The sequence below is a fragment of the Hyaena hyaena genome, unplaced genomic scaffold, assembly GCF_003009895.1.
Source record: "Hyaena hyaena isolate Hyena2069 unplaced genomic scaffold, ASM300989v1 scaffold_93, whole genome shotgun sequence".
NCBI lineage: Eukaryota > Metazoa > Chordata > Mammalia > Carnivora > Hyaenidae > Hyaena > Hyaena hyaena.
Window position 1 is genome coordinate 2,758,440 of NW_024080724.1, and position 25,086 is coordinate 2,783,525.

Genomic DNA, 25,086 nt, shown 5'->3' on the forward strand with positions numbered 1-25,086 from the left:
TGTCCTTCTCTGCCTGACTTATTTCGCTCAGCATAACACCCTCAAGGTCCATCCACGTTGCTACACATGGCCAGATTTCATTCTTTCTCATTGCCATGTAGTATTTCATTGTATAGATAAACCACATCTTCTTGATCCATTCATCAGTTGATGGACATTTAGGCTCTTTCCATGTTTTGGCCATTGTTGAGAGTGCTGCTATGAACATTGGGGTAAATGTGCCCCTATGCATCAGCATTCCTGTATCCCTTGGGTAAATTCCTAGCACTGCTATTGCTGGGTCATAGGAGAGTTCTATTGTTAATTTTTTGAGACAAAGCAGGAAAGAGCATCCAATGGAAAAAAGACAGCCTCTTTAACAGATGGTGCTGGGAGAACTGGACAGCAACATGCAGAAGAATGAAACTAGATCATTTTCTCACACCATACACAAAAATAAACTCAAAATGGATAAAGGACCTGAATGTGAGACAGAAAACCATCAAAACCCTTGAGGAGAAAGCAGGAAACAACCTCCTTAACCTCAACCGCAGCAATTTCTTACTTGACACATCCCCAAAGGCAAGGGAATCAAGAGCAAAAATGAACTCCTGGGACCTCATCAAGATTAAAAGCTTCTACACGGCAAAGGAAACAATCCATAAAACTAATAGGCAACCAATGGAATGGGAAAAAATAGTTGCAGATGACATATCAGATAAAGGGCTAGTATCCAAGATCTATAAGGAATTCACCAAACTCCACACCCGAAAAACAAATAATCCAGTGAAGAAATGGGCAGAAATATGAGCAGACACTTCTCCAAAGAGGACATCCAGATGGCCAACAGACATATGAAACAATGCTCAGCATCCCTCCTCATCAGGGAAATACAAATCAAAACCACACTGAGATACCACCTCACGCCAGTCAGAGTGGCTAAAATGAGCAAATCAAATTACATTTTTATAGAATTTTTTCTAAAATCTGTAAGAAGTTTAAAAACAGATCAACAGGAAGTATTCATACATTCCCCTTATTCCTTTCTGGTTTCACTGTTCACTGCTGCTAATTTTATTCTCTGATTTTTCCAATAAATTCACAAATGAACAACAGCTTGGCAATGTCATCTATTTTTCTCAGAATGCTCTATCCTTAATTTCTCTACTGTCTTCTGGTATTTAGTATTGCACAAGAGAAGTCTGTTGCAAGCTTGATGTTGTGTGTGTGTGTGTAATGTATGTGGGTTTTTTTTTTATTTTTTATTTTCCTGTCTGGATGTTTGATTTTTGTTTGACATTCAAACATTTCACTAGCATGTGTCTGGATAGATGTGGGATTTTTTCCCCCTCTTGTAGTGGGTACATGCTTTCTTAATCAGAATTTCTTTTGTTTGTTTTTCTTTGGACTACTTTTCCTCTATCTTCTCTATTCACACTGAAAAATGAATTAGGATTTTCTCAATTTTCCTCCTATTTCTTTTTTCCCTATTTTTATAATGAGTTTATTACAATTTGTGTCATTTCTTATTCCTTTTTAAATCTACCAGTTCTTCATATACACCTTAATTTTTTCTATGAGCTCATCTTAAAATTTTTTTTTTTTTTTAAAGAGAGACTTCTGTATTGGGAACTGAGGTGATATCTGTCAAGGACTGTCAGGGTCTCTGACAAACCTACTCATGGCAAAGTTTAGTTTTCTAAGAGGTCTGGTTTGTGAGGAACAGGTAAGGAATTTTAATTATAGATATCTGTAAAGTAGGGATGTTTTATCTCACTGAAAACTGTTATCTACTTCATTAAGAGACCATTCCCATTGTCTCGGATTCTTATAAATATATCAAGGTAAAGGTTCTGTATAAGTATCCCTCAACCAGGTGAAGTAGTGGTAGATGGTAGGGTTGATGAGGTGGGTAAGACAGAAGGGTTTAGTAGTGAAAACACTGTAGTTTATTATTAATGCCTGTGTAAAAGATCACTGGCTATGGAAAAAATAATAAAAGTTTAGAATAATACTTCATGAGGTAATTCACTTAAAAGCTGAGTCTTGTCTTCTTATATATATGAAATTCTCCCACTACAATCATTAGTGTTCTTAGGGTGTATACTTTTCCTTTAGTATCTATCACCACAGGGGGAATTATTATTTTTTTTAAGTTTATTAATTTTTTGAGAAAGAGCGAGCACGAGTGGGGGGTAGGTGGAGCAGAGAGAGAGGGAGAGAGAGGAACTCAAGCAGGGTCCACACTGTTAGTGCAAAGCCTGAGGCAGGGCTCTATCCCACCAACCCAACCATGAGTTCACGACCTGAGCTGAAATCAAGAGTTGGACGCTTAACCCACTGAGCTACCCAGGCGCCCCCAGGAAAAATTATTTTAACATTAGATAGCTAAAAGTTCAGCTAGCTCATAATATTTTATTACAGAATTTACTTGAGTTCTTGAAATTCTTAAATAGCCTATTATGTTTTCTGATCAAGGCAATAATTATTAGAAACTGTACAACATGCCAAGATCACACTTGTTATTAAATTGAAATCTTGCAGAAATAATAGACTCTTTCTGTTTTTAAAGAAATAAAATAATACAATAAGAAAAACAAATAAAGACAAAAGTAATCATGTCTCCTAGCGTTCTTCTAATCCATTACCAGTCAGCTGAGAAAATCTAGTGTTATCGGCCTAGTGTTTGGTATGCATTCTTCTACCCCATTTATTTTTGTTCATAAAGATACATATACAAGCACAAATACAGATTATATAGAGCTCATTTAAAACAATATTTTTATTTATTTATTATTTTTTAAGGTAACCTCTACACTCAACATGGGGCTCTAACTCACAGCCAAAGATCAAGTCATATGCTCCACCAACTGAGCCAGCCAAGTGCCCTTTATTTTGCTTTTCACTGAAATAGAATCATTCTTCAGACATCTGTAAATTTTCAAGAGGAAATGTGTATACCTTATAAGTGTAATACCTAAGTAACTTAATTAGTATATAACTATAGAAAAAACAGTGTTGTCATTTTTAAGATGAGTAAATTGGCAAAGACAGCTGTCCATAATTAAGTCTTTGAGTACTTTCATCGGTTGAAAATCACTCTCGGCTGGTGTATTTTCCTTCCCTATGGACCACTTGAGGAAGATCAGAACTCAACCAGGGTCGCCTGGGCGGCTCAGTTGGTTGAGAGTCTGACTCTTGATTTTGGCTCAGATCATGATCTTACAGTTCATGGGATTGAGCCCAATGTTGGGCTCTGTGCTGACAGCATAAAGCCTGCTTGGGATTCTCTCTCTCTCACTCTCTCTCTCTCTCTTTCAATCTCTCTCTCTCCTCTCTCTCTGCCCTTCCCCAGCCGTATGCACACATACACATGCTCTCTCTCAAAACAAATAAACTTTTAAAAAATAAAAGAACTCAATCAGAAAACTGTATGAGATTTATAAAGTTCAGGGGAACTGACCTTTAGTCTGTAATGCTTAGTAAATAAATAAAATGTTTACCTTCAGGGTGTTAATCAGAATCAGATTTCCTTAATGTCACTTCCCAAATTGATGGCTTCGATAACTATGTCCTAGAATTTGTCCTTATCACTGGATTTAATAGTAAGATTCAAGTCCAAGTCTACATGGACTTTTATACTTGGACTGAACATTAAAAAAATAAATATATAAGGCATATAATGAGTTTGAAATTTAATAAAATTCCCAGTGGTGTGCTGCTGTATTATCAAAGACTCGAATTTTCTCAATGTGACTGCACTGAAAAGTTCATTTCCAAGTTTCATAAAATTCTCAATGAAAAACTAAAGTTTATTTATTGCTTTATTTCTTTTTATTGTTGAATTTATTGCTGTTAATTTTGGTAGACAGACTTTAAGGGGACATTCCTTCCCCTCCTTTGGTGGAAGTTAGTTGTACGGAGAAAGGGAATGGTCTCTATCCTCTACAAACTTACTACTAACTTTTTTAACTTCTATAAAGGAAATGTAAACCTGCTCTCAATCTGCTAGGTCTACTGAAAGTGACTAATGCTAGCTAATGAAGCATGTGTTATAGGGAGAGTTGGAGAGTCGGGGGGAATTTGTCAGGTTAGTCACAGATGATGAGAAAGTATACCATTTAGTAGAATTTCAAATTAAGGACTGGGTTTCTCCTTCAAACTGTAACCATGATGAATTACATACCTTCAGTTAAAACTTTTTACTCTCTAAGGTTATTTCCATAAGCATATATATATCCATGAAAAGTTTCAGATATTCATTTATTAGGTGATTTGGGAACAGTTCCAATGAATTATTAATTACTAATTCCAGGATTTACTCCCTGAACAATGAACACATTATGAATTTTTACTTACATTATCATGAGTTTTGCATATACCAAACAAGAGGGTAAGAGACCTCCACGCACAGAATCTACTTAACTTCCTTGGGAGTATTCTGGTCTCTCAGGTAAATAAGCATTTTATAAGCCTATTCAACAATTGTTTTTTATTAACCAAATCAATCAATCCTAGTCTTGACCCCTTGCGCTAACATTATGTACAAACAACATCAAAATGCTGTAAAAGGTGAGAGAAATAAAGTATTCTAACCTAAATCAGATTTTTTCTTTACTCCCAAAAGTAGGTGTAATGTTAAGGTGTCAGCAGAACTACATATTTATGTGAACTTACATATCCCTTTATTATAATGAGATACTTTTTGTCTTGACTTCAGTTAAGTTTGGCAGGAAAATTAGTTTGTCTATGATTATTTGAAATGTAAGAGGTAACCAGGACTTTAGTTTTATTTTTCCTCTTCTCAATTTGCCTGAAAAGGATGATATACTATATTCCATCACAAAGTGTCAGAGGAGATTTTTCCGTATAAAAACTAACGGTTGACAGACTGAAAACACAGGACAGAATCAATACCTATAATACTGATTTATCACGGAGATATTAAAGAAAATCTCTAAAGAAAATATTAAGGAAAGTAGAACTGGTCATTTAAGATAGTGGGAGGGAAAACAAGGAAAAGGATTTCCTTTGCCTTAGGTATTTCATTTTATTTTATGCATACTATATATATTACAGCTTTTGGAAAACCTGTTGAAAGTTGATTTTAAATATTACTGAGAGATGTCTACCTCTTAATGAGTCAAGCTGAGAACTGCCAAGCCTACATATCAATATGCAGGATTTGACAACTTTCAGAAGCATGACTGGAGGGTAGGTAGGTAAGTGGGGTCTGTTGCCCTGAATTCACTAATTTGCTTATTCAATAACCCTACTGAGCTCCTATGCGGGTGAGGCACTTCACTAGAAGCTGGAGACATACTATTGACCATATCTGAAAACAGACATGGAGCTTATATTCTAATTAGGGGAGACAGAAAAATACATAGAATGCACGACACAGATGTTATGGAGAAGAACAAAGCAGAGAAGAAGGGCAAGGAATGTTGGAGGTACTATTTCAAATAAGGTGGTCAGGAAAGGCCTCTCTAAAAAGGGGACATTTGAGTAAAGGCATGAAGGAGATGAGTCATTGTGGATACCTAGATGTGCTGTAGAGAAACAACAGGTAGAGGCAAGAACAAGTTTGGTCTTTTAAGGAATAGCAAGGAGACCAGGTGGAGTAAGCAATGGCTTAGTATAGGAGAGGTGGTCAAGAAGCTAGATCACATACGGTCTTGTTGGTGATTCTCAGGCCTTTAGCTTTTACTATGGGAGAGATACAAAGTCATATTTGAGGATTTTGAATAGAGGACTGATGTAATCTGGGTCATGTTTAAAAAGGATTACTCTGGGGCGCTTGGCTGGCTCAGTCAGTAGAGCATGTGACTCTTGATCTCGGGGTTGTAAATTCAAGCCCCGTGTTAGGTGTAGAGATTACTAAAAAATAAAATCTTTTTAAATAAATAGATAGATAGATAGGATTACTCTAACCATCCACTGAAAACCGAATATAAAGGGGCAAGGAAGCAGGGAATCAGTTTAGGAGGCTATTAGATGCTTACAGCTTACGCCAGAGGGATAGTAACAGAAATGACGAGAAGTGGTCAGATTCTGGATTATGCTGTGAATCATTCTTTCCAGAGTTAAAGTAATGTATTAAATTCTGACTCAATAGTAAAGTAGCTTTCCATGACTGGAAGAGATACAGAATCAGAAAGGAGAAATATTCTAGGAATGGCTAGAGATTTCCTTCCTCAGTCTGCCCTGCTTTTGAATGCTAAGAGCAGGTAGGTAAGCAAACAAGTGCTCGGAAAATACTGACACTGACCCTTATGTATGTTTCAAGTACATATGATTTCAGGAAAACTCACTTAGCCTGGTTCAAGGGATCTTATGGCATTACTTTACAGCCGATATTTCCAGAGACAGGTGACATGTTATTACAGGCACGGTTTCTTGGCTCCCTCCTACAGTCTATGTCATTTTCTACACTTTCCAGTTATCTATTACTTACAAGTCACCAAGCTTAGTCTTCTGGTATTCTCTCATTTCAATTACCCTGATACACCTCCCATCATATCACTTTTACATTGTTCTTTCACATGTCTGCCTTTCTTATTATACTCTTAGCTCCTTGAAGGCAGGAACCATGTCTTACTCATCTTTATTTCTTTAGTACTTGGAATACTGCCTGGCATGTAGTAGGCAACCAGCAAATTTTTGATAAACAAATGTAACAAGTTTATTTGGGTGATTAAACAGTTGAGATGTTTTTGAACAAAGGTAGAACTAATCACTATTACACAAAACAAAATATTTGAATTAAGGAAGACTTTAATTCAAATCTTGGCTCGGTTACTGAGCTTAATAATTGTGTTTCAGTCAGTCATGTTTCTGGCCACTAGTATCTCCATAAGACTAGGGAAAGGATAAGAGGCAGAAGGCATAGGAATGCCATCCTGTGTTCCCTGGAGTTGACTAAAGATAAAATAAATGTCCCTTTCTTAAATAACTACTTGGAGAAAAACAATATTCAATAACTCTTCACTCTTTATACAAGAATGAAGCGATAAAGATACTTACACTAGGTACTTTACATTTTCTACTGGAAATCCCCAAGATTAAACCTTTAAAAAAAATCACCAAAATTAAACTAAAAGATACTAGTTTTCCATTTTATGTTATGTATTTGTTGAAGAAACATTTACTAACCACTACTGTCTGTCAAAGCCTACAGTTTATATTGAGTTCTCAAAGAAATTTTTAACTGCTAAAAATCTGTATATAGTGGATATTTAAGAGAGCATTTTTTATAGCATCAAATGTTTAAAGAAGGGAATCAAGTATAAGCTATTTTCTTCCACTCATTTAAAAATCTTACTTGAAGGAGTGACTCAGGTGCTAGGCGCTCTAGCATGGACAGACTTAGCATGGACTGGGAGAGAAAACTAAGCAGGGAATTTGAGAAAAAAAAAAGCTGAAGGAAGACAATTTAGGTTTGGATTTTAATTATACCTAATGCTGATGAACTCAGTCACTATGCTCTAATGAAAAAGGGTGACGATCTCAATAATCAATAAATACTGCTGAGGCCAGGACTGCCTCTGGCAAGCAGCACGCTTCTATGGTATCACAGACCTGGTTTTATGGCTGAAAGTCTATGCTGCTCTGTCAGTCCTCAGCAGGTGTTTAAAGAGCTGAAAACTTAAAACTATCATTTATTTTTACTTGGAAAATTTTTTCCATCTGTTTTATAATATATTGATATTTTAAATATAATATTTGTAGGTTTAAGACAGAAACTTGAGAGATCTTCTGAATAGAAGGTAAACTGACAACTCCTAGAATGTCAGTAGGTTAGCTTCTTCTATGTACATTCATGATGTATAGCATCATTTGAACTCTGGGACTGTGGGGAAAGCTTAACCTTACAATGTCTCAGTTTTCTGGGGTGCCTGGGTGGCTCAGTCAGTTAAGTGTCTGACTTCGGCTTAGGTCGTGATCTTGCGGTTCATGGGTTCGAGCCCCGCATGGGGCTCTGTGCTGACAACCAGCTTGGAGCCTAGAGCCTGCTTCTGATTCTCTCTCTCTCTCTCTCTCTCTCTCTCTCTCTCTCTCTCTCTCTCTCTTTCTCTCTCTCTGACCCTCCCCTGCTCACACTGTCTCTCTAAAATAAATAAATAAATAAATAAATAAATAAAACACTAACAAAACAAAACAAAACAACGTCTGTTTTCTTCTTGTAAAATGGGAACATTAAATGGTATCCATCTTGGGGTGCCTAGGTGGGTCAGTTGGTTAAGTGTTTGACTTTGGCTCAAGTCATGATCTCAAGTTTTGTGAGTTCAAGCCCCATTTCTGGCTCTGTGCTGAAAGCTCAGATCCTAAAGCCTGCTTTGGATTCTGTGCCTCCCTCTTTCTGCCCCTCCCCTGCTCATGCTGTGTGTGTGTGTGTGTGTGTGTGTGTGTGTGTGTCAAAAATAAAGTAACATTTAAAGAAAATAAAAATAAAAAAATAGTATCTACCTTAATGGTAGTTGTGAGGATTATATAAATGACATAATCACAGGTATCTATAGAGTGCCCATAATGTGCTGAGGATACAGCAGTGTAAAAAGCACTCCCCTTTTCCTAGTTAATAATGCACTTAGCAGAGTGCTTAAAACACAGTAAATAATTAACTATAGCTATTATTATCTCAGAAATGTCAGATATACCTTACATAAAGGGACTGTGTATGCAAGATGTATTCACATACTTTAAAATTTTCTATATATTTAAAAACTGTTGACAAGAGAAGAGAATCTGTGGCAGAATCAGAATTGAGATTCTTTCCACACTGTAGATCCTCTTCCTTTGGAAGGTATCAATGATGCAGGTTAACTTTAACAGGCCTAAGCCATCTTTCTATCCTTTACATTATAAAACTCTGGAATTTCAACCAAATCACTTCACTGGAGTAGTTAACAAGCAAGGAATTTCCAAGCAGAGTTTAGGAAAATCCTTTCATTACAGCAAGAATATGAATACTACTCATCAGTTTTCATTACAAATTCTCTTTGCACATATGACTAGTACTCTGGCATTACAGAGATCAGTCGAGTGACTACAGGAATGTATAAAGTAAAAACAGAAGTTTCTTAATTTCCTTAATGGATAAGGTAGGGCATCTATAATTACCCAGGGCTTGAGAAATCCTGTGAACGAACAACAAGTCCGGCAGGTGGAGAGATGAAAATGACAAACAAGGGTGGAGGACAGTATTGTCAGAGAGTATGGGCCTTTAATAAGCCACAAGTATCCATATAAAGAGGGAAGAGTAAGGACTTAAAAGCAAGCATAATGAGTGAGAAAGAGTTTAATCCTAAAAAACCTAATTCATGTATGTGGGTCAAGAAAAAATTAGCAGAGGGGCATCTGGGTGGCTCAGTTGGTTAAGCATCTGACTCTTGGTTTTGGCTTAGGTCATGATCTCATGACCCTGAGCTCGAGCCCATCGAGCCCAACATCGGGCTCTCTCCTCCTTTCTCTCTGCCCACCCCACCCTGCCTCGTGCTCTCTCTCTCTCTCTCAAAATAAATAAATACACTTTAAAGAAAGAATGAGCAGCAAGCATTTGAGAGGGTTGCAGGGGAAGCAATATTTTCTGTGGAAGGCCAGGTTTTAAGATAAATTTAAAGCATGTATGGGACTGGGTGAATATTTCCAGCAACCTGAGGCCAGAATGATTCTGCTTCCAAGCGAATTTTCATGAAGAGCTCCTTGGATGTAGAAGGACTATAAGCTTGTGCAGATGGAGTCAGTGAAGTCCAGGTTTGATGGGTCTCTGGGAGAATCCTATACAAGGTGGGAAGGCTGGAAAATGATCAATTAGTGTCCAGAACCTTCACCACATAATTACAAAAAAAAAAACTCAACAGTTAGATCTTGGCAGATTTAGGGGAAAGGGTGCTGCCTTCTCTGAAGTCGGCCACAGTCAAACCCGATCTTAAAAACTTACATTCACTGGGGTTATTAATCCTCAAGGCCATTTTAGATAAAGAGTTTAACATACATTAGAGGCCAAAATTAAGAAGTTAAGCAGAATGGACTACAGACTTAATTTACAGCTGATTATATAACCTTTTACAAATCATTTTTTAACTGTTCTGTGCTAGTTTCTATTAAAAAAAAAAAAAAACTGCTCACGATAATGTCTGAGGCCCTTCTGTTATCACAGGCAAATAAGACCATATTTGTAAGAGCTTATTAGAAAAAAAGAGTAAAGAAATATGCTATTAACTGTAACTGCCAAACTAGAAAATCTGGCTAAAAAAATTATAATTGAGAACGTAATGTAGAGAACTGAAGTATAAAACTAAGTCAACTTAGGATTTTTATTTTTAAGACTTAGTAAATATTAAAAAGTAAGTTTAAGCTACTTTTAAAAAAATATTTTATTTTTTGAGTAATCTCTACACCCAGCATGGGGCTCAAACTCACAACCCCGAGATCAAGAGTCATATGCTCCATCACCTGAGCCAGCTGGTGGCCTCACTTTAAGCTGCTTTAGAATGAAATAACAACAACTCTACTACTACTACTACTACTACTACTACTACTACTACTACTTCTTCTTCTTCTTCTTCTTCTTCTTAATATTTTAAAAAGTTTTTACTTATTTATTTTGAGAGAAACAGAGCACGAGCAGGAGAGGGGCAGAGAGAGAGGGAAAGAGAGAATCCCAAGCAGGTTCCACACTGTCAGCACTAAGCCAGATGTGGGACTCTAACTCATGAACCATGAGATCATGACCTGAGCCAAAACCAAGAGTTGGATCCTTAACCAAGTGAGCCACCCAGGCACCCCTAGAATGAAATAACTTCTATGTCCACACCTCATCTTGAGATCATATTCAACATCATTAGTGGCCTAAGAAATACAAATAAAAACAATAAGATATCATTTTTTCCTTATCTGATTAGCCAAAATTTTAAAAGACTGATAATAGTGTTGAGAGCACTCTTAAATACATCTGGCAGGTGATATACCGGTACCACCTTTTATTTAATTTAATTACTTTTTAAAAAAGATTTTATGTTTAAGTAATCTCTACACTGAATGCAGGGCTTGAATTTATAACCCTGAGATCAAGAGCTGGATGCTCTATTGACTGAGCCAGCCAGGTGCCCCCAACTGGTACCATCTTTTGGAAGAGTAATTTGACAACATTTATCCAGATATAAATGTAACATATCCTTTAATTATAGTATCCCACTCAGAATATGATTTAATGAAATCTCTTAAACACACACACACACACACACACAGATATTTACTATAGCACTGTTTGCTTAAAAAAATGCATTGTAACTATAAATTTAGATGTATTGGTAGAGAAATGGCTGGGTAAACTGGTACATCCATACAGTGGAATAAAAACCATTAGAAAGGTAGATCTTTATGAGTTAATACAGAGATGCATTCATAAGGAATTAAGCAGAAAAAAATATAAGCTGTAGGACAACGTATGGGATAGTGACCCTGTTTTTGTTTAAAAAGACACTTGAAAATTATGATCAATAATTGATACATTTACATGAGAAACATATATACCATTCATCTTCTAGTGTGTTTAAATCTGAAATTCATCTTAATAGAAAGCCATATTACTTTTTTTAGCAAAAGGTTATAGAACACTCCAATATAAATAAAATTAGAAAAATGCTTGTGGCTTTGTATCATGTCGTTGGGAAATACAAATTAATAGGAAAAGATCTTTACTTTAAAAAAATATATTAACTTGTACAGCCCCTCTGGTCTTTGAAATTGTGGCTAAACACCAAATGATGCAAAATGATTTCCAAAATAACAATGTGCTAAAATCTAACATGCTACAAGTAACTGAATGTCTTTTAAATTACTTTTTTTTTTTTTTTTAAATCTAAAGAAAGAACTAAGATAAGCAGATCTACAGTACGGGTGATTTTGTCCTTCTAGCTTAAGACTATTATATCAGCAAGAACCATCAATAAGCAGCATCGAGCCAGGCTTCACATAGATAGACCTTTGTATACAACTGCTAAGTGGGTATATGTTTTCCTCTAACTATGCAGAAACAGGCACATAAATCTTACATGTTATTTATTACATACCTCTTTTATTTCAACCTTTACTTGGCAAGCACATTAAGCAGAGGGGGCAAGCAGGGTTTACAATATTTGCTGATGCTGCCTCCTGATGAACCATTCAGTAGGATCCCTGTTAGAGCACTGCTTTAGATGGTCGGTAGCCAAAGGGACATGGCTATCATTACACACATATTAGAACAGAATTAGAACAGAATAAACATCCTTTTAGGTAAGCTGACTGATAGTTACAAATTGGTACACTGCCCCCAAAGCCTTGCAAATTAGTTCTATGCAGGGTACTCACATCAGCATAGTGGCCTATCATACCACATCGGTCACATCGTTTTCTCCAGGAAGGTCTCTCAACACATCGGTGAGTGGAAGACATCGGCAAACAACAGCCTAAGCAAAAGCGGGCCGGACAGGCATACTGGAGGTGTCCTCTCTCGGAGCAGAGGCAGCAAGGGCGGACTTTCTATGTGGCAAACAGAAAGCCTCTTTAGCAAAATAGTTCAGTCTCAAATAGATGATTAACTTTTCCTTTTCTGTATAATTCCATAAAAAGTGATTTACAATTTGAGACCCCACATCTTGAGCATAACTGTAAAATCAAACAAAATGTCTGAAATCAGAGCTTTCACACAAGCTATGCGTATTCTACGATTGCCAGAAAGGCTTACTGTGCACGTAGTATCAACTGGCATCTACTTCTTAGGCCTCGTCTTGTGGGAACACTGACAAAGTGGATTGTGTCTGAGGGAAAGCAGGATGATGAGGATCTGGAAGCTAAGTCACAGGGGGAACAAATACTGAAAGAGGCTGTTTTGCCTGGAGAACCAAAGACAAAGAGGAAACATAGGAGCTGTCTCAAATCTCTGAAAGACAGTCATTTGGAAGAAGGCATAATGGAAGGAATGTTTCTTAAGAGCTTATTATATGTCAGGGAACAACCAAGAACTTTAGTTCTGTGTTGTTTCAAAGGCTGGTGTGTCTAACACAATTTACAACAATAAACATTTATAAATGCTTAAAATGCTACTTTTCTAACAATAAAAGTCATCCCACAATGAAACAAGCTGTCGAAGGTTTAGAAGTTAGAGGGGTCTCAGGAATCCTCTGATCCTCAAGAATCCTCATTTTACAAACAAGAAAACAGAGGCACAGAGGGTGAAATGATTTGCCTAAGCTTGTGCAACTACTAATGGAAAGCTAAAGTTGATTCCATGTTTTTCTGACTCTAACTTCATTGTTCCTTCTCTGCTATTGTTCCAGGGTATCACCTACATGAAAATGTAACCTGAAATTCACAAATATATTAACACAAGATTTGACTTCTAAGGTTATAGGGGTCCATTCTTAATACTGTAAAGTAACAATGTGGAAAGAAACATGTATTTCACATACTTGTGGAAAGGGGCAGTTTTTTGATAAATGGCCACATTTGTCACAATTTCTACAGGTAACATTTTTGTTGGCTGAATAGTATCGGTGGGTCCATCTTCCAGACGATCTATTGTTAACTATCTGGGCCTAAGGAAACAAAATCAATAATTAAAAAAAACATATTTTACTCTGCTCAAAAGAATTAAGAGCCATTCTCTGTTTAATCTAGAACCAGCAACAGGGAACTTTTGTGTTCTTAAAAGAAATAAGAGAAACTCAAAAGGGGTTGCCATGCAGACAACTCTACTTCGTGTCTGTCCCTCATCTCACTCTTTTATACTTCTCCATATGGTTCCATTTCTTCTGTACTGTTCTCTACTTAGAGTTCAGGTCTAGTAGGGGCACTGACATGCATCATTCAGACATTCTGGTGGCATTCAGAGTCAAAGATATCGCTGATTTCTATATATGAACGATACCATATTTTTCGGGCTGAGAAGCTTGCTTATTAACATTTTATTTGGGGGGATTTTTAAAAAATTATTTTTGTACTTTATAAAGTATAAAAGCCTATCACTACTGAATATATTCTTTCTCATGAACAGTCCAGGCTTACTGCCTATAAACTGGATTATAATTTCTAAGAGAAAATGGATAATTCTTTCCAATAGAGTCCTTTTAAGACCTATTCTGCCTATAATAACCCAATCCCAGCTCTCCCATATTCTAGCCAAAATCTGGTGTCTTGCAAGAGAATATTAGCAAAACATACCACATGGAATATCTAAAGGGGAATACGTAAAAATGCATCATCTTGTACTTGTTATTCTGCTGGATTGACCAGGTAAGCCCCAAGTAGACAAAAACTAATTATCTCTTAAAACTTCTTTTTTTCAATTTGTAAAATTATTCTCTTTTCTAACCATCTGTCACAATTAAGGCTAATAATTGACAAAGACAAACACCTGCCACATGCTAAATATAGACTAACCATTTCCTTACACTGAAGAGGCAGTTATTTCCGGTGTTGATCTTTAGAGGTACCAGGCAATATGGCCTGAGAAGACCCACCATGGCAGAAGAAACAGAAGGGAAATGGAACTAAATCACTATGGCAATTAACAGACTGACAAAAATCAAGGCTGAACCACACTTCTGAAAAATTCAATCACCACATACTACAATCAAACTTTTTCTTACCACATACTCAAACCACTCCTATCTCTAAAAAGTTTATTAAACCATCATAATGAAATGAAAGGAAATTTCAAATCAAAGGAAATTATTAATCTGTGAGTCATAACTTTGAAAAACAATTTGATTTTACCTCAGCGTCTTTGTCACTGATGAACCAATTTACGCCATCTTCTCCTACAAAACAAATAAAATGTTACTCAATCTTGACCCCTTAAAAGCGCTTATAGATTGACATTATTCAATTTGTTAGTACTGAAATTGGTTAGTACTGAAAATCACTACAAACATGTAGTGAGAAATGTGAATACCTTAACCTTTTAACTTGGCTCCATTATTACTTGTGTGGCTCTGAACAAATACTTAGCCTCTCTTAACCTCAGTTTTCTCATGGGCAAGATTCATGGGAATAAGAATATTTGTCCCATCTTCCTAAAAACTGTGAAAACCAGATGAGATACATGAACCCTCAAGTTATAAACAAATACTAAAAGAAATCAGTGAAAAAAACCAAAACCCAACAGCAGATGCAGAAAGAAATCTTATCTAAACTTCCCTTATCTGACTAAAGCAGAGCTTTATGAAAGTCAGCTGCATAGCACCACCCTCGCCCGAACCCAGAGTCTCTAGTCAGGGAACTGACTGACCTTGGCTTCTAGGGCATTCCAAAAAACCCAAGTTGTAAAAATTAGCATCATCAAAACCTTTCATCATCAAGCCCTAAATACTTGTGATTGTGGAAGCTGGTAAACAAACCTTTACCTCTGGCAACTGAATTGAGTTGCTCAGTACTGAGTGCTCCCATACATCTGTTAATCTATCAGCCGTTAATTCGCAGGCCCCTATCATTTAGACTCAAGTAGGCAGAGGAAAGATTTTTCCTTCCAATATCAGCACCAACTGTGTCTACTAGATTCCCATTGTAGTTGACGTTGGTAGTAACAGTTTAAAAAACTGGACTCATTATTGGGGCCAGATATTTAGCACTGTATTTTATAACATCCAACACAGTGAAATAAAACAACAAACAAGGAGGCCAAATACCCAGAAACCGGTGATGAATCTAAAAATACAACTGTAAAAACCTAGGGGGTTCGGGAGCCCTACATTTTTCTTTATCAGCTGTTTTCTTCTCTTTGCCCTGTCCCTTTACAAATTTGCAAATGGCTGCTATTCCTTTGGTCTACTTATGACCATGGAGGAAGGGACATATGACTAATGCAGAAGCTAAGGTATCAACAAAGGACTGAACGATTTTTTTTCTCTCCCTGAAGCAAAGTTAAGATTTCTTCCTTCCTCCTATCTATTCCTCTTCTCTATCTCAAAAACACAAATCAAGCTGGACTCTTTTCTTCGAAAGGAATTTTGAGTAGACATGAAATAATCTACATTTCCCCAGGCCTACCAGGAGTAAGTGTCTAGAGATACATTTTAAAATAAAATACTTTTACTAAGAAGACCGAAAGGCTGCTTTACAAAAAGACCAAGCCACAGGAGAGCAGAGATGCTGTGCTGATGATTATTTCCTTTGTAAAATTTGGAGGCTGCATCCATATACTGAGAGTGGAGCATACATTAAACAGCAGCAGCCTCTCTTCCTTCATCACCGCCGTCCACAACGTCATTCTTTCATTCAAAATATCCATCTAAGAAGCATGCTTTGCTGTAACTTTCAAAGCTGCCTTTTGTATCTCAATGTCCTTCATCTTTAAAACTCAAAATGGCCACTAAAAATCATTTTAATTAAAAGCCTGATTTAATACGGTCTTAAAAAAATAAAATCTAAAATCAGTGAGATGCAAAATAGCAACTGTTATCACTCCCAATTCCGATTACATTTATACTGGGACAGAGAATAGTGAAAAAAGGGAAAGTCTGAGAGAGAGAGACCAGACTCCATTTGGGTGGCTTTGGGGCATCTCGATGGCTCAGTCAGTTAGGCATCAGGCTCTTGATTTTGGCTCAGGTCATGATCTCGCCGATCTCACAGTTTGTGGGATTGAGCCCTGTGTCGGGCTCCATGTTGACAGCGCAGAGCCTGCTTGGTATTCTCCTTCCTCCTCTCTCTCTGCCCCTCCCTTGCTTGCTCTCTTTCTCTTTTCTTTCAAAAAAAATAAATGAACTTTCAGATTGTTTCAACATTCCTGTGGAATTCAACAATATTCTAGGTTGTGTACTAACTCCTTTATAAGCTATAGTATATTCTTACTGTAGAAAACTGATCAACAAGTACACAAAACAGTTTCAATTACAGATGAAATCAGACTTCTCAGTGTAAATTAACAAAGACATCGCCAGGAATGCATGAGCTAACTCTTGGCGCTACCTATGGTTCCAGTTTTGGATGGATACTGGTAATAACAGCTGACTCCTGCCTTTTCTCTTTTATCTATCCTGTTTACTTCTTAACTCTAAATCCCAAACTAATGGAAGCTTTGTCTAATGGCAACTCATTAGAACTTCCACAGACAGCCAATTCTCCTATTAAATTCCTGGTATGGGACTTGGCAGAAACCTGGGTTCCAGTCTTAACTCTACCTCTTATTTGCTGTGTGGCACTGGGCAGGTTATTAACCTTCACTGGGCCTCTATAATAATGGGTTGGATTAAATGGTGTCCATGGTACTGTCTAGCACTAAGTTTCATTCATTATTAAAATCAACTACATTGTCCTCCAGGCCTTTGCAACTGGCACAGGGTGTCCTCCCTTAAAGACAACTTCCATGGGCCCTAGACGCACTCATCTTCCCTGTGTTCACCAGCCAATGCCAAGCAATGGGATTGCCTTAAAGTGTAAAATTAAGACCACACTAAAGACGCCTAATATTAACTCTTAGCTGCCTTATAGCCTTATCTTGCCAATATCTGGGGCTGTGATTCTTTTCAGACTTCAGAATTGTAATTAAAGCAATAGCTGGTAACTCTTTCTTTGCAATAAATCAACTCAGTTCAACAAACATATGCTGAAAGGTCATACTGAGCAAGGTGCTATAGGGTAAACAAAGAAGAGTAAGAGCTTATAACTTAGTAAAGGAGTCAAATGGAAGACGAAGAAAGGACCAGAGAAACTTCTACAGTATAATCAGAGGAAGAATAGACAATGTCTGAATTTGGGGAGAAAAGAGGAAAAAAAGTCACAGAAGGCTTTACCATGAAAAAACCTTTACTGTGGTATAATTTACATATAAAAAATATACTTGTGTAAAAAATACAGTATGATGTATTTCGACAAAAGGTATAACACACCTGTGTAACCACCACAACAATCAAATGTAGCACATTTCCACCATCCCAAAATGTTACCTGGTGCATATTTGCAGTTGATCTCCCCCCACCTCCACCCCAGGCAACCACTGATTTGCTTTCTGTCACCATAGATTTGCTTTGCCTGTTCTAGGACTGCATATAAATAGAAACCTATATTATGTATCATTCTGTATTTGGCTTCTTTCACTCTGAGCATTTGTGAGATTCATCTATGTTGCTGGGTAGCAGTAGCATTTTGTTTCCTTCTTATGGCTCAGCAGTATTCCAGTGTGTGGATATAACAATTTCTTTAGCTGCTCATCTCCTGATAACACTTCAGTTGTTTCCAGTTTTGAGCAATGATAAAGCAGCAATAAACATTCCAGGAAAAATCTTTTTAATTGACATTTGTTTTCATTTCCCTTGGGAAAATACCTAGGAGTAGAATTATTGGATGTGGTTAAGTGTATCTTTACCTTATATAAAATGAGCACATTTTTCCAAAGTGGTTGTGTCATGTAATATTCCCATCAGCAATAAATGAGAATTCCATAGTTTTGTAATCTTGCCAACACCTGAATTTTTTTTTTTTTTTTAAATTTTAGCCTTCAAATGTGTGTGAAGTAGCAGTGCATTAGGATTTCAGTGGGCATTCTTCTGATAACTAATAATGCTAAGCATTTTTTCATGTATTTATTTGCCATTCATATATTTTCCTTCAAAAACTGTTCAAATTTTTAGCTTGTTTTCAAACTTTTTTTTTTTGAGAGAGAGAATGGGAGAGAGGGACAGAAGGGGGGGGGAGAGCGAGAGCAAGAGAGAGAGGATCTTAAGTAGGCTCCATGCTTAGTATGGAGCCCAATGTGGGCTTGATCCCGTGACCCTGGGATCATGACCTGAGCTGAAATCAAGAGCCTGATGCTCAATGGACTAAGTCACCCACAGGCCTCTTAGCTTGTTTTTAAATTGTTTTTCTTTTTCTTTTCTTTTCTTTTTTCTTGAGGGGGTGAAGGAGATTGTCTTTTGATGAATTTTAAGAGTAGGGGCGCCTGGGTGGCTCAGTCAGTTGAGCGTCCGACTTTGGCTTAGGTCATGATCTCACAGTTCGTGGGTTCGAGCCCTGCGTCGGGCTCTGTGTTAACAGCTAGCTCAGAGCCTGGAGCCTGCTTCAGATTCTGTATCTCCCCCTCTCTCTGACCCTCCCCTGCTTGTGCTGTCTCTCTCTCTCAGAAATAAATAAAACATTAAAAAAAATTGAAAGAGTCCTTTTTATATTCTATATACAAGTCTGTTATCAGACATGTGTTTGCAAATATTTTCTCCCAGTGTGGTTTGCTTTTTCACTTATTTTTAATAATAGGCTGGAGTTTTCCCTGTTGTAGGCCAGGAATTTTACTTGCAATGTTCTTTTCTTAGAAAAGCAAAATTTCTAATATATCTGACAACCTTTCCCTTCATAGTTTTTATGCCCAAAGAAATCTCCCTGTGAAAGATTACAAAAGCCAAGTACTTTTTATGTTTCCTTCTAAAATTCTATAGTTTTGGATTTTTATGATTAGTCACTATCTACTTCTTCCCATACGAATATCCACCCCATATGAATACGTTCCAGCATCATTTGTTGAAAAAATACACCTTCTTCATTGAAGAGCCTTAGCAACTTTGTTGAAAATCAATTGACCATATATATACACGTGGATCACTTTCTAGAAGTTCTAGTATGTTACACTGAGCTATATAGGTCAATAGTTATACCATGCTAGAGCTTTACTTCAAAAACTTAAAATCCTGTAGAATAAGTTTTCCAACCTTTTTATTCTTTTTCAAGATTGCTTTGGTTATTCTAGGTCACTCTGATTTCTGTATAAAATTTAACTTGCATTTTTTTCTTTTTAAAGTGAGCTCTACAGCAAATGTGGGGCTTGAACTCAGGACCCTGAGATCAAGAGTCACAGGCTGTACTGACTGAACCAGCCAGGCATCCTTGATTTCTGTATACATTTTAGAATATCAATTTCTACAAAAATAGCCTGATGGGATTTTGATTCATGTTGTGCTACATCTACAGATCAGCTTGGAAAGATACTTTCATAATATCAAGTCTTCTAACACATGAATATGATGTTATCTCTTCATTTGCTTTGGTCTTCTTTTTCTCAGCAATGTTTTGTGGGTTTCTGTGAAGAGGTTTTACATATAATCTTATGCCTGAATATTTCATGTTTCTTTCTGCTACTGAAACGTTTTTTTAAATAAAATTTAAATTAATTTTTAATTATTTTTTTAAATTTCATTTTTCAGTTACTGATTACAAGTTTATAGAAATACTGATTTTTGTTTATTCACCTTGCATCCTGCAAATTTGCTAAATTCTAAGTGAATTTAGCTTAGAATTTAGCAAATTCTAGAAGCTTTTTGTAGATTGCTCCCAATTTCCTTTTTCTTCTTTAAATGTTTGTTTATTTATTTTGAGGAGGGGGAGAGCAGAGGGGAGTAGAGAAAGAAAGAATCCTAAGGAGGATCCACGCTGTCAGCATGGAGCCTGATGCAGAGCTCAAACTCATGAACCGTGAGATCATGACCTGAGTCAAAATCAAGAGTTGGACACTTAACCAACTGAGCCACCCATGCGTCCCAACTCCTTCCAATTTTCTATCTACACTATCATTTCACCTGTGAATAAAGAATTTTATCACCTTCTTTTTAATCTATATACCTTTTCTTTTTCTTAGCTCAATGCATTATATAGGACTTCTAGGTAAAATATTCAATATTAAGTGGTAACAGAAGATAATCTTTGTTTTATTCCAATAGGGGGAAATCTCCAGTCCTTTTGAATTAAATAAACTGTTTGCCATAGATTTTTTGTAACAGGTTAAGTAAATTCTTTTCTTTTCCTACTTTCCTGACAGTTTTTAATATGAATGTGTTTTAAATTTTATCACATGCCTTTTCTGCATTAACTGGGATGGCCCCATGGTTTTTCCTCTTTCTGTTAATATGGTGAATTATAGTAATTCATTTTCAAATGTCAAGCCAATCTTCTTTCTGGGATTAACCCCACTTGGCTAGGATATATTATGCTTTACAATATACTGCATAATTTGTTAGTATTTTATTAAGAATTTTTACATCTGTATTCATGAAGGATATTGATTTATACTTTTCTTATAATGTCTTTGTATGGTTTTGATATTGGGGTAAAATTGGCCTGATAAGAGTTGGGAAGAGTTTGTGTAGAACTGGTGTTATTTCTTCCTTCCATATCTGATAGAATTCACCAGACAAGCCATCTAGGCTGCAGTTTTCCCTGTTGTGGGCCAGGAATTTTACTTGCAGGGAGGAATTTTTCTTTTAAGTTTATTTATTTATTTTGAGAGACAGAGCATGTGCAGGAAGGTGAGCAGCAGAGAGAATCCCAAGCAGGCCCCAGGCTCAGCACGAAGCCGGATGCGTAGCTCATGACCTGAGATGAAATCAAGAGTTGGATGCTCAAATGACTGAGCCACCAACTCATTTGCTAGTTACTGTAAACGGTACACTGTTGAATGTCTCATTTTTGTTTTTTTTACTTTCAAATGTTAAACTCCATTTTGATAAGTAGTTAAGCAAATTCCAGATTAGACTTTTAAAATTTTGTTAGGGTAGGTTCACAGTAGCCTTTACTATAGAGCTAATTTAGTCTTACTTAATAAAGATGTACCTTCTACAGTTTCTATTAAATGTTGCAGGCATTCAACACTCCCCCTCCACCTTGGCTAGTAAGAACTCAGGTTAAGTTCTGGGAGTTGTTCAGCTTATAGACAGTAGGCTTTTGCCCAGGTCGAGTGAAGTCTGACCAATCTGTCCATAGACAGGGTATTCATGGGTAACTCTACCCAGATTTCTGGAATTATCTCCCTCCACAGCACTTCCTCTTTGAACTCTGCTTCTCAGCTTAGTGAGGCTACAACGCTGCACTTGGGTTCCCTCTCTTGGCACCATGACTCAGGTGTCTAGGCAGAAATCTAGGTTGATTATAGGGTTATCTCATTTGTTTCCATATTCTCATGAGTCACGGTCCAGAAGTACTGTTTGTTGTCTATATTCATCTTTCCCTTGAAATCTGTGTGTATTTATAATAGCTGTTCTAAAGTCCGTGTCTGCTAATTTCATTATTTCTTGTCAAGGGGTAAAGTCTGGTATAAGTTTACATAACGTAGCTGAAAGAAGTCTTAAGTAGTATTTTAACAGATGGAGATGAAAGACGACACCAGTAAAAAGGAATGGCACAAGCAACAGAATGGAAGAAGTAAAAGGATACAGCAAACAATATAGCTTGATTGGAAAAAGGGTATGGTAATTCCTTTCCTAAGAATTTTCATAGGCCTGTTTTTTTTTTTAAGTTTATTTATTTATTTATTTATTTATTTATTTATTGAGAGAGAGAACAAACAAGATGGGGAGGACCAGAGAGAGAGAAAGATAGAATCTCAAGTAGGCTCTGTATTGTCAGTGCAGAGCCCGATGCAGGACTCAACCTCATGAACCATGAGATCATGACCTGAGCCAAAATTAAGAGTCAGCTTAACTGAATGAGCCACCCAGGTGCCCCAAAAGATCTTTTTATATGGTTTAACTTCACTTTCTACTGTGCGAGCTCTCCAAGGAATAGCATAGCAGGCCTCTTTCTGCCATAGGTGATGCTGAAGAGAGAGATAGTAAACAGTAAGTAATACAGTGTTCTCTGCTGACATCATACAACAACCAGAATATTTCATCTCTTCTGAAATAACATTCAAAACAACAAAGTAAACCCATAACCTTACACATATTTTACACATTTTCTCCTATTTCTGGAACTCTTCTGCTATGCTTTTTTTTAAAAATACTTTTCCAATGTATTTTTATTTATTTTTGAGACAGAGAGAGGCAGCATGAGCAGGGGAGGGTCAGAGTGAGAGGGAGACACAAAATCCAAAGACAGGCTCCAGTCTCTGAGCTGTCAGCACAGAACCCAATGCGGGGCTTGAACCCACGAACTGTAAGATCATGACCTGGGCCGAAGCCAACCAACTGAACCACCCAGGGGCCCCAGTCTTCTGCTATCCTAATTACACATGCACTCTCTTTCTCTGTTTCTTCACGGTTATAAACATAAACATATGTTTTTTCACATTTATATGGTGATTCGGAGTCTATAAATTGTTTTAAATATACATTTTATCCTTAGAACTCTGTATGTTATTGTTAGACAAATATTTATTTTTAAAAAATGTTTCATTTTTGAGAGAGAGAGAGAGCAAGAATGAGTGGGGGAGGGGAGACAGAGGATCTGAAGTGGGCTCCACACCAACAGCAGCGAGCTTGATGCAGGGCTCCATCATAACCTGACCTGAAGGCAGACCTTCAACCGAATGGGCCACCCAGGTGTCCCTTTTCAAATTTATTTTTTTATTATTCACTTTTTATGTGTGTGCTTTCTACAAAAATTGGCAACTGGCGGTTTCTGTGAAATGTTATGCTAATGTAGCTATTTACCCATAAGACTGCATTAAGGTTTCAAAGGATGGGAGGAAGAGTCTGGATTGGATTTCTTAGGAGGAAAGCCAGGTACCGCTCTGCTTTAGTTACATTAGCCTACATTCTGGCAGATGGGAAAGCTGAAGATCATTCTTTTGCTAAGAGCAGCCACAGACAATTATAGAGCCGGTTCTCTCCACCTTTTAGAATAATTTGACAGAAAATAGGAGTTCATAAAATGTATTCTAAAGATCACCAAAGATTACAGAAGGACTCGGTTCAGCACATCTGGTTGGCTATTTGCAGTGAAGGTGCCAGGGTCTAAGAAGAATCATTTCCTGAGCCTAATACCCTACAGCTCCTTCTTATAAGGAAGTCACAGATGCCTTATATTTTCTAGATATCCTAATTTCTAACATCTAAAATTATAAATCTCATTAAATTTTAGTGAAAAGGTTGTACGTACGATTTTCTTAGCGTACAATGGGTGCGATTTGAATATTCAGCAAATCAGATATAAAAACTTATTTTCTCACTACTAAGAATTATCTAAGAATGTAAATGTGGGGCACACTTGGCTGGCTCAGTTAATACAGCACATGATTCTTGATTGTAGGGTAGTGGGTTCAAGTCCCACACTGAACGCAGCACTTACTTAAAAAAGTATGTAAATGCAACTTTCCGCAACGTGTAAAATGTTTTCATTTAATTTAGTGTCAAGTTAATTTTCAGCAAATATTTACTGAATATCTCTCACTGGAAAAGACCGTCTAGGAGACAGAAACATGACTAAGATGTGGTGCTTGCCCTCAAGGAATTCACCACATAGTGAAGTAGGATGTGCATCTCTGGGCTAAATAATCTAAAAAAAACTACTGTGCTAAGTAAATGACCATGATAATTTCATTTTTTTAAAACAGAAAGATGACTAATCAAATTTTAAAGATAAAAAAATCTCCTATTATTTGGAGAGTCAGTTATTTAACAAGGAACACCAAATTCTACTAATGAGCAATTAACTATGATGACTCTACCACCAAGATGGCCTTCCTTATAATTCTAAGTACATTAAGTCCTTTGGCAATTGTTTTCTTCCCAAATAACCTGTGAGTGTAGACAGCTCACAATCAGTGACTGGGGAAAAAAGACAATGGTTGTTGTCTACCTGCAGTGCCTAAGGAACCAAGATTTTGGGCCTTCTCAGTATCCTTTCACTTGCAGGATACAGACAAAACTCTGACTTACCAGAGATGGCATTCACTACCCTAAAACACAGTGAAATGGTCAAGAAAACAAAGAAAAGCACAGAAGGCAGTGAATAATCCTTCTACCAGGTAACTTGAGGGTAAATAATTTGGCAGCTTCAGCATTAAAGACAGATGAAAAATATTACATTTCTAAATTTATTGCCCACACTCCTTTATACATTATCTAATATCTTAAACTAAAAAATGCTACTGTTGGTTAATTAACACTCCCACTGCTTTGTCCTCTGTACTTTTGCTCATTTTATTCCCTTGAGCTCCAACATTGTCTCCCTCTTTGCCCAGTTTTTCACGTAACCCAGTCCAATTTTCAATGACTACAAATTCTAAATGTCCTTTAAAGGCTCAGCTCCTCATAGCCAATGGGTAATATTCGGCAGTTCTCCCTCACCTGACCCCTGCGAGCATTTATAATTCTCCCGGTTGATATAACAAAATACTTTCCTAGTTCTTATCCCTCTTCA

General features: G+C 36.9%; 1 protein-coding gene across 3 annotated transcripts in view; it reads right to left on the reverse strand.

Moving 5' to 3' along the window:
- Window positions 1-25,086, reverse strand: part of ZCCHC7 (zinc finger CCHC-type containing 7) — a 249,292-nt gene that overhangs the window by 38,785 nt on the left and 185,421 nt on the right. For all 3 annotated transcript variants that reach the window (XM_039234742.1, XM_039234743.1, XM_039234741.1), the window contains exons 3-5: window positions 14,743-14,786; window positions 13,437-13,562; window positions 12,337-12,507 (exon numbers count right to left, since the gene is read on the reverse strand). In XM_039234742.1, the coding sequence (XP_039090673.1) occupies window positions 12,337-12,507; window positions 13,437-13,562; window positions 14,743-14,786 (341 nt within the window). The remainder of the gene's footprint in view (window positions 1-12,336; window positions 12,508-13,436; window positions 13,563-14,742; window positions 14,787-25,086) is intronic.